The sequence below is a fragment of the Ceratina calcarata genome, unplaced genomic scaffold (assembly GCF_001652005.2).
Source record: "Ceratina calcarata isolate Rehan_Ccalc_2016 unplaced genomic scaffold, ASM165200v1 scaffold383.2, whole genome shotgun sequence".
Classification (NCBI taxonomy): Eukaryota; Metazoa; Arthropoda; class Insecta; order Hymenoptera; family Apidae; genus Ceratina; species Ceratina calcarata.
In genome coordinates, this window is record NW_017161554.1 from 5,174 (window position 1) to 15,703 (window position 10,530).

The window sequence follows — 10,530 nt, forward strand, 5'->3', positions numbered from 1 at the left end:
CCATACATACATACATACATACATACATACTTGGTTACAAAGAGAAAGAATTCGTCCCGAAAAATGTATTTCACACTGCTTCTTTATACAGGTGCATCCGACGAACGCACACGCAAGTGTGTACGCACGGTCCATGAGATATATGCCACGTTCCTTTTCTAGTGCTGGCAAATTTCGTGTCGCCTAAAAAGTCGTTAAGAGACGAAGCAATTTTATATACTTTCCTACGAGGATATTTTATAATACGGATTGGAACGAATCAAAAGTGTTGATTGAATTGAATGAGAAGTAGTGATTGACTGTGAAGAGGAACGATTGAATCTGAGGAAAAGAAAGAACATTTTCTTTAAGGTATTTATCATAGAAAGATGAGTCCGTTGTTTAACATGCTATATAAGAACCGTAGAAATGCTACGTCGTTGCCTAGAAGAGACGTTCGAATTGCTAGAGGAGATTTTCTGGCTACCTCCCCGAAGGTTGTAAAAAATATGACCAACAGATTTTCTTCGAACCCGAACGGTATTTTCATTTTCTAGTTCCTAGGTAGTGTCGTAAAATCGGTTACTCTTTCATCTGTTATACACACAGGTATACCTGGTTTGGGAATCGTTTCGAGGGAGATCGTTGCGTTTCGGAGTGAATCGGCTCGGCTCGCTCGAACGAACATCGCGGTACGAACGGAGAATTTGAAGCCAGGACTCTCTCGTTGCCTGCTGTGTGCCTTTTCTCTTTCGACGTGTTTCTTTTTCACTCTGGCCGACGCTGACTTTCTTTCTCTCTCTCTACTCTCGTCATCGGAGCCTATCTTTTTCTTGCCATTCCACCGTTTCCCTTGTTCACCGTGTGCCCCTTCTTGCATTCGTTCGTTCGTTCGTTCGTTCGTTCGTTCGTTCGTTACGTTGCCTAGCCCTGGGAATGCGCGGTCATTCTCTCTCTTGCTCCTCGACGTTTCTCTGTTTCACTCGCACGCGCGTCTTATTGACCCGGACCCGGTTCTCTCCTCTTCTCTCTCTCTCTCTTTCTCTCTCGTTCTACGTTCTGTCTCTATCGCACCCTCTCGATTCGCCGGGTTACCTCCGACTCACCCGCCTCTTGATTGGGGGTTGAGTGGGAAGAAAGGAAACCCAACGTATAAATCCTATGATATACATTTTCATTTTGTCTCTCGTACGAATTGAAAAAATAAGGGAACATCGGCGACGTTAGGAATTATTTTCTCCGGAGGACGCGCGCCGATGGTAGTTCCCACGATACGTTTTCCATATTTAATAGATCCGATCTCTCGGACAAGCGCCTAGGAATTATGGGGTATGCGTCAGTCGCAGGGTATAAGTTTGAAATTACATTCCAGTCCCTTACGATTTATCGAATTTTACAAGAACGAGTTTATATTAATTGTTCTCTCGTGTAAACGTGATTCACTGTCAAGACTGTATCTTTCCTGGAATATTCTCCGAGTGTACGCTAAATGGAACTAAAACGAGAGAACCTCCGCAAAGGACGATAGCGTGAGCATAAAATTTGTATTTGGAGCTATGAAAAGGAGGCAATTTGGGTAATGTTTGAAAATTTTGTTCTTCCGTATCGACTGACAGGACGGTCGGTCGCGGCGGTGAACGTTGCGGGTTGACACGGAGGAAAAAGGGTGCGCGAAAAGCAGGAAGTACCAATGTGGAGCAAATTCCAGTGACCGTAGCAGTGTAACGAAACTAAGAAGGGTAAAAAGAAGAAAAAAAGAAAAAGGCGCGAGAAGAAGAAGAAGAAAGAGCGCGCGACGACGACGACGACGACATTTTTTTTTTTACAAATTAAAGCGCACAGATAAAAGACTCTCTGCTGCCTCTAATTCATAAGATTCGAAACAATTGGTACACGAGGAAGGCTCAGACTGGTTATTGAACAACTGTTATTGGTAGTTAGTAGAAACTCAGTAGATTGCAGAATTACGATCGTTCATATATTTCGCAGGGTGCGTTTGTTGTCGAGGAGGATGCACGAGTGTATATGGAAGCAACGTGAAAAAACTAATTACCCTATGTTTATTTGCTTGGTAAACCATTGGACGGTTTATACGCTCGGATAAGAAATGAAGATAAAGAGCAGCGTCGATATACACGAGATTTGAATACAGTATTTCTAAGGAATACATAAATTAGGAAATAATGGTTGAGTCACTGATAGCGGAGAGATAAGGATTTGGGTAGCACGAGCGTAAACAGCGAACGGTCGAAGACCGTAATTTATTTGTTTCTGATCAATTTTATTATTCCTGTAAACGCTTAATAGAATGTAGAGTGCGTGTCGCAGTGGAACGCGATATCTCTGCAACGTGTATTAATAATCGATTATCGAGTATCAACATTTAACCATTGTTTATATGCTATAAAATTTCTATGCAGCTATTAATAATCACCGGGTATTATTACTGTGTTGAAATTTCGCGTAGAGGACTGTCGATTTCGTTCTATAAATACTGTAGGGAAAGATCGATTAAATATTTTTGTGTATTAAATGAATTTAGTCGTTTCGAAACACGGACACCTCTTCGTTACTCTGTTAAAACGCGTGCATACTTTCATATTCCCGTGGTCCATTGACCCACATAAGACGTTTCTGATACTACCTAATTGACGTCTCCGATTTTAAGGCCAGTTGAATATTTTCCATACTACAAGATCAGTTTTTATTAATGCCATGCTCGAGCAGGCATGTGCTCTAAGTGATTGTTTACAGTTTCTTTGGCTACAAACGAAGTTCCACTCGTTTTTATTCCCATTGTGGACGAAGTTAGGGCAATGTTTCTAATATCTAGTAAAATTGTGTTCCGTGCTATCCTCGTTTTTAATTTACAAAGAACGTACAATGAATAATGCCTCGCGTTTATAACGAAACGCGAGAGCAGTTTCGAATATAGGAATAATAAAATTGAAAGTGATCTTGCGTAATACTGACTGGCACGTTCAGAGCCACGTACGTACGTGTAGTTCGCAATTACCATTTATTCGATGTCAAGAAAACCCGGGAGAACGTTGCACGAACCATACATACATACATACATACATACATACTTGGTTACAAAGAGAAAGAATTCGTCCCGAAAAATGTATTTCACACTGCTTCTTTATACAGGTGCATCCGACGAACGCACACGCAAGTGTGTACGCACGGTCCATGAGATATATGCCACGTTCCTTTTCTAGTGCTGGCAAATTTCGTGTCGCCTAAAAAGTCGTTAAGAGACGAAGCAATTTTATATACTTTCCTACGAGGATATTTTATAATACGGATTGGAACGAATCAAAAGTGTTGATTGAATTGAATGAGAAGTAGTGATTGACTGTGAAGAGGAACGATTGAATCTGAGGAAAAGAAAGAACATTTTCTTTAAGGTATTTATCATAGAAAGATGAGTCCGTTGTTTAACATGCTATATAAGAACCGTAGAAATGCTACGTCGTTGCCTAGAAGAGACGTTCGAATTGCTAGAGGAGATTTTCTGGCTACCTCCCCGAAGGTTGTAAAAAATATGACCAACAGATTTTCTTCGAACCCGAACGGTATTTTCATTTTCTAGTTCCTAGGTAGTGTCGTAAAATCGGTTACTCTTTCATCTGTTATACACACAGGTATACCTGGTTTGGGAATCGTTTCGAGGGAGATCGTTGCGTTTCGGAGTGAATCGGCTCGGCTCGCTCGAACGAACATCGCGGTACGAACGGAGAATTTGAAGCCAGGACTCTCTCGTTGCCTGCTGTGTGCCTTTTCTCTTTCGACGTGTTTCTTTTTCACTCTGGCCGACGCTGACTTTCTTTCTCTCTCTCTACTCTCGTCATCGGAGCCTATCTTTTTCTTGCCATTCCACCGTTTCCCTTGTTCACCGTGTGCCCCTTCTTGCATTCGTTCGTTCGTTCGTTCGTTCGTTCGTTCGTTCGTTACGTTGCCTAGCCCTGGGAATGCGCGGTCATTCTCTCTCTTGCTCCTCGACGTTTCTCTGTTTCACTCGCACGCGCGTCTTATTGACCCGGACCCGGTTCTCTCCTCTTCTCTCTCTCTCTCTTTCTCTCTCGTTCTACGTTCTGTCTCTATCGCACCCTCTCGATTCGCCGGGTTACCTCCGACTCACCCGCCTCTTGATTGGGGGTTGAGTGGGAAGAAAGGAAACCCAACGTATAAATCCTATGATATACATTTTCATTTTGTCTCTCGTACGAATTGAAAAAATAAGGGAACATCGGCGACGTTAGGAATTATTTTCTCCGGAGGACGCGCGCCGATGGTAGTTCCCACGATACGTTTTCCATATTTAATAGATCCGATCTCTCGGACAAGCGCCTAGGAATTATGGGGTATGCGTCAGTCGCAGGGTATAAGTTTGAAATTACATTCCAGTCCCTTACGATTTATCGAATTTTACAAGAACGAGTTTATATTAATTGTTCTCTCGTGTAAACGTGATTCACTGTCAAGACTGTATCTTTCCTGGAATATTCTCCGAGTGTACGCTAAATGGAACTAAAACGAGAGAACCTCCGCAAAGGACGATAGCGTGAGCATAAAATTTGTATTTGGAGCTATGAAAAGGAGGCAATTTGGGTAATGTTTGAAAATTTTGTTCTTCCGTATCGACTGACAGGACGGTCGGTCGCGGCGGTGAACGTTGCGGGTTGACACGGAGGAAAAAGGGTGCGCGAAAAGCAGGAAGTACCAATGTGGAGCAAATTCCAGTGACCGTAGCAGTGTAACGAAACTAAGAAGGGTAAAAAGAAGAAAAAAAGAAAAAGGCGCGAGAAGAAGAAGAAGAAAGAGCGCGCGACGACGACGACGACGACGACAAGTCAGAGGAGTCGACGTCTTCCTCTCCCTTTCGTTCTCTTTCTCTGCCTAAAAGTTGACCTCGAGTTTCAAGGGTAGAGAAGGGTTTGCAGTCGTTCGCCCCTCTACCTTACCGGGGACGACTACGAAGCCGTGGCTCTCGAATTCTCTACGGAACGGAAGAGAGAAAAGCGACGTTGCCTCGACGTTAGCCGCGTCAGACTCCCGCCATCCCCACCTCTGTTAAAACGTCGTTCGATTGGTCGGACCGTTCGGGTTTTCCTTTGTGAGCGGGCGGGTGAAAGCGCGGCCTGGCAACGCCGCGGGAGTTCGCCGGCGCGGCGTCCGCTGGAAGGAAGGCTAAGCTCTTGCCTGGTGGAAAAAGGACGGAGGAACGCTAGGAGAAAGAGAGGAGAACCAGCGAGGGACTCGGAGAAGGGGACACACCGGAGAAAGAGAAAGAGAGAGAATATACAAGCGTCCAGCCAGCACCATCGGCAGCAAGCAAGCAAGCAAGCGAGCGAGCGAGCCGTCCTCGCCAGGTTCGCCCTCTGTGTGTGCGGGGCATCGCGTGTAGAGTCCGTGCCGAGAGAAGCGATCCGCGCGCGTAAGCTTCTCCATGTGAAAAAGCTATTACGCGTTCCACTACCACTGTGTGCGAAAGGGAGAGAGAAGAACGTCGTCGTCGTCGTCGTATGTACACCGTAAAACAAGAAGAAGGAGTATCGCGCGTGGTGTCGCGTACAGTGCGTAATTAGCGTCTACGCGTTTTTCCGAGGAGGAGTAGGAAGAAGAGTAGTAGTAGAACTACGGATACACCGGGCGAGAAGAGCGATGCGCTCGAAATATCTCCGCTGGACGAATGAACGAGGATAGACAAGTCGTATGCCCGGCGTAAGAGAAAAATTGAGTGGTTCCATGAGCAAGGGTAGGGAAGAAGACATAGTATAGAGCGGTAGAGTCGGGGCAGAAAGGAGAGAGAGAGAGAGAGAGAGAGAGAGAGAGAGACCGGAGACGGAGACGGAGATACGCAGCGGAGCAGCGTATCTGTCGATGGTGGGGATACAGAGGGAAAAAGAAAGAGCTAGAAGGGGAGAGAGCGCCCTCCCCTACCCACCCGCCCGCTCTCCTCCTCTACCCGCCATACCTACTCACGGAGCTAACGAACGGTTGAGCGTAGCGTCGAGTAGACCGCAACCCAAGTATAACGTTCGTATTCACGAGGACCTTCTCATCTATAGATCGTGGAAAAAGCGTGTACGAGGAGCGGGCGTGCTACCAGGAGTACTAGTGGTGATCGTGTAGTGCACCGGCTGGACGAGGGAAACGTGGTGTGTCACAGTGAACAGAACGAGAGAGAGAGAGAGAGAGAGAGAGAGAGAGAGCGAGCGAGAGAGAGAGAGCGAGAGGGAGAGATAGGAAGAAAGAAAGAGAGGAACAAGAAGAAGAGCAGCAGCAGCAGCAGCAGCAGCAGCAGGAGCACGGGGCAACACGGTAGCGCGTGCGGTGCGTGTCGCGCGAAACACAACGACGACGACGAACGCGACGACGAACGCGAACAGGACGAGGATCTGTGCGAATGTGTGGGCGGGTGTGCGTATGAGTACCTGTTCCTGAGAGCGAGCGAGCGAGCGGGCGAGTGCGTGCGCGCGCGCGCAACGTTCGCGTGCGCGTCCTATGCGTGTATGTCCTGCTGTATGAGGGAGACAGAGGAGGAGCAGCGCGTGTGTGGTGCGTGAGCTCGTGTCGTGTAATTTCTTCGTGCGTCCTTCTTTCCCCCTCGTTGGTGGTACCGTTCGGCAAACGAGGCCGCGAACGTGACAGACCAGACGATCCGCGTGTACGATATGTCGGAACACCACCGCGTAGCCGGTGGCTGGGGCACACCGAGCCCAGGAAACCGCGAGGACGGCTCCGGTGGTACCGCCTGGTGGCCCTCCGGTTTGAACGCCGTATCGGCCGAACAGCAACAACAGCAGCAGCAAGCACAACAGCAAGCACAACAGCAAGCACAGCAGCAAGCGCAGCAGCAGGCGCAGCAGCAAGCGCAACAGCAAGCGCAGCAGCAACAGAATCTGCACCAACACTTGATGAACCAGCAGCAACAGCTATCTCAGCAGCAGCAGCAGGCTCAGCAACAGCATCATCAGGATATCGTTAGGAGTACCGCCGCCGCTACCCAGCAGCTTTTCTCCTACAAGATGGCCTCCAGCTTTCAGAATCCAGCCACCACGGGCACACAGTCGAATCCCGTCTCGACTTCGACGCCGGTCGGCTCCTGCATGAGGGGAGGATATGATTATAGATTAGGAACGGGGCCCGGAGCGGGCGGCGGTGTACCTGGTACACCTTCCGCACCACCGCCTGGCGTACAGTGGTGGTATCCAGGTGGAGTTATGGACGCCGGACAGAACAACCTGCATCAGCAATTGCAGGGCCAACAGCAGCAGCAGCACCTCTCGCCCATTACCACACAAACGTCCACGCCCCCCGTTATGTCCCCGGTATGTTGCGATCGAAACCCCCTTTACGCTTCTTCCTAGTTTTCTTCTTTCTCTCGTCGTTGCCTGCTTCTTCTTCTCCATTTTATTTTTCTCTCCGGTATATATATATATTCTGTATACCTGCGCTCTCTCTCTCTCTCTCTCTCTCGCTCCTACTCGTACGTACCTACCTAAGTACGGTCCGAGTTTACTTCTGTTTGCGCGGGATTCTTTTATCCGCTTCGAAGACGAGTCCGATTCAATCCTCTCAGCATCGCTTTTTAACCATTAGATCATCTAGCCATTCTAACTTGTTTCCAATTTTCATATAGTAGGTTTGTCTCTCGTCGAATCGACGAGAACACGTTTACTATAGTTTACGCTTAATTGGTCGCGTGCATAGATTAACAATTCGGGTCTTCTTTAATCTTCTTCTTGTTTCTGTTATTTTTTTTCTGAAAGGTATCAATTTTGATTAGCTGAACGAGTATCGATATTTCATACGGAGACGTAAGGGACAGCTACCATAATTACTGTAATTATGATAACACGTGGCTGAACATCAATTTGCAAATTATATATAATACGTTTTGTACGTTCGAAGAATTCTGGTCTCTTTGATTGTGAAGGTACGAGGAGACTCGGCAGGGAATTCAGATTGTTAATTAATTATTGATTAATTTGAAAATCGTCTGATTTCTAATTATGGGTTTTGATAAAAAATGTTAATAAGCGATTCTATCGCGGCTGGTTTCGTACTCTACTGTCTGCGTTTCATCCTGACTCGCGTCTCTTGCCCCACCGACCGTTGTCCGCTATTGATTCCGGGTTTCGTGCGGCCTTCTTCGTACGTACGTTCGTACAGGCGGCTCTTGCCGCGCCGGTTCCCTTCTTTTTTTTTTTTTTTTCGATTCTCCCGATCGAACTGCTTTTTCATTTATCTAGAAATAGAAATTCCATAAGGAGAGTAATTAAATAATATTCAGAGATTTCTAAGAATAAGAAACGTTTTATAAACGAATTTATTGTATAATTGTTTAAATTAAGGTTAGGCATACGATCTTCTAATGGCAGACTTCGAATTACATTCTGATTAATCAAATTCTCATATTTCTATGATATACTTCTTAACCTAACTGTGAATTATTTATTTTAAACTTCTTGTTAATTAGAATACCGAGATAAACACGTTTTTTCTCCGCGACATACGTGAATGACGAATATCGACTGTAAATATCCGCGCATTCTCAATTGGCGGGTTTACATATTCGAATTCACTGCGAGGATGTCAACAAGTAGTCGTTGAACCGTGTACAGGTCGTATAAATAGATCTCTCGTAGTATTTAACGTGGATTCGTTTAATTACGGAATTGGAAACGAAATATTTCTGAGGTTATGAAATTGATTATCGGTCAGTAAAAAGAGGCACATGAATTAAATAGGTTTGCGAACGTTTCGATTCGAAGGTATTAAATATCGAAAACGTATTTGCAGGCGATGGTGAATGAAAGTTAAGATTAAACTCTGTATCTATCGGGTGAAAGTCGGAAAGTAGTCCGAAAATTTAATACCGATGGGAGAAGGAAACTCGTATAGAAAATCTGTAAAAATAGTTTATATTTTTAACTGGGATTTCTATTTTTATATCAGAAGACGTCTTCTTAAGTTATTATAGATTTTCTATTCCTACGAATGGAGAAGAAACGCCTCAGGACCTGCGATCTTAATCATTGGTTATCTTTTTTTTCTTTTGTTCATTATTCCAAATGAAATTCTATCGATTGTTACGTCATATTTTAGTTTCTTTTTTTAGAACCGCCAGGAATTATAGGATATCGTTGAATTAATTATGAAAGGACGAGGGAACTATGGCAATCTTTTAAACGAATGAATGACGATTTTAATAAGCGTTCCAGCGTTTAATCCTATAAATATTATTCGCACAGCTTGCGTTTACGTTAAATCAATCATTTGACTAAGCACTAATATCAATTTCTGTTTGGTCGTACGTGCAAATGTTTGTTGGCTACATAAATGTACGCAATCTAAAAGTAATTCCTCTCGTTTAATTAATCTTCATTATGAACATTAATGAAGTTTTCGATTTTTTCCATTTGATGGTACAAAGAAAAAACACTGTTTACGAATGGAACAGTTTCTTAACTAGTCTGAGAGTCTTCATTTATGAATTTGATCAAATTTCTGACTGTACTCATGGAATAGAGTAAATGTAGGAAGCAATGCTTTGCACGAATTAGAAAGAGGAGATGTACGTTAGAAACTGAATGATTGGAACTAACATGTATAAAAAGAGAGCTCTGTTTTTAAACACGAGAGGCATCAAAGAATCGATAAGTTTAAAACGAAGGGTAGGAAGGTGTGAGAGAACAATTTGAAACGATGATCTAAACATATATTTTTTTCTATCCTAGACGATATTAAATAGCTATTTGCAAAGAATAGAAGAGGAGTGGAAAGCACGGAATTACAATCATAATTTCTTGATTAACGAGAGTAAAAATGTACGGGAAATATTATTGAAAGGTCTCTGTTAATCAGACAGTTGAATCCTCTGACCGCGGTACCGTTTTGATTTCTCCGATTGCAGCACCAGTTACAGCAATTGTCGCAGCAACAGAATAATCTCCAGCAAAATAACGCTCAGAGTTTGCAACAGCGTGACAACATGCCGAGAGGAAAGGATTCAAAGCCAAGGGGACGGATGACCGCGTACGCGTTCTTCGTACAAACGTGTCGCCAGGAACACAAGAAGAAGCATCCCGAGGAGAAGATCGTCTTCCGGGAGTTCTCGAAAAAGTGTGCAATGAGGTGGAAGGTAAGAATCAGCAAAAACCGAATAGATTTTATTGTATGTGTGTACGTTTAATCGTCGAAACGTATTAAACAGGCTACAGAAATAGCCAGGAGTACGATAAGATCAAGCTTAAATATGCGCTGCACCTTCTGTTTCTACAATTTACTCTTTTTTTTTTATCTTGAGTAATTCTCGATTAACTGCAAGAACTGTACAAGTTGAGTTAGCAATCTCTTGACAAAGGCGAGGTAATTTCGGACAGGTGCGATTGTCGACATCTGGCAGTGTCGATGGTGCCCCTCAGAAAGAGAGACAGTCTTAAACTGGAGACCAGATGGTACCCAGGATTAACACTAGAAAGACTGAAACTTAGTATATACCAATATTACCGAAAAGCAGTAAAAATGACTGGATTGTGA

The 10,530-nt window shown here is 44.4% G+C and overlaps 2 protein-coding genes and 1 long non-coding RNA gene across 4 annotated transcripts in view; 2 read left to right on the forward strand and 1 right to left on the reverse strand.

Annotated features, from left to right (window-relative positions):
- Positions 1 to 10,530, reverse strand: part of LOC113464467 (sugar transporter SWEET1) — a gene marked incomplete at its 3' end in the record, with an annotated part of 99,445 nt that overhangs the window by 5,169 nt on the left and 83,746 nt on the right. The window lies entirely within an intron of this gene.
- LOC113464468 (uncharacterized) lies at positions 1,799 to 6,182 on the forward strand. The gene is made up of 2 exons (XR_003389327.1): positions 1,799 to 1,915; positions 3,201 to 6,182. It is a non-coding gene; the product is annotated as an uncharacterized LOC113464468 (long non-coding RNA).
- LOC108625965 (high mobility group protein DSP1) overlaps positions 6,419 to 10,530 on the forward strand; it is a 7,486-nt gene continuing 3,374 nt past the window's right edge. The window contains exons 1-3 of one of the 2 annotated variants that reach the window (XM_018026334.2): positions 6,419 to 7,316; positions 9,729 to 9,818; positions 9,905 to 10,132. In XM_018026334.2, coding sequence (XP_017881823.1) covers positions 6,660 to 7,316; positions 9,729 to 9,818; positions 9,905 to 10,132 — 975 coding nt within the window. In that variant the 5' untranslated portion in view covers positions 6,419 to 6,659. The remainder of the gene's footprint in view (positions 7,317 to 9,728; positions 9,819 to 9,904; positions 10,133 to 10,530) is intronic. The other variant, XM_018026335.2, reaches the window with a different exon arrangement.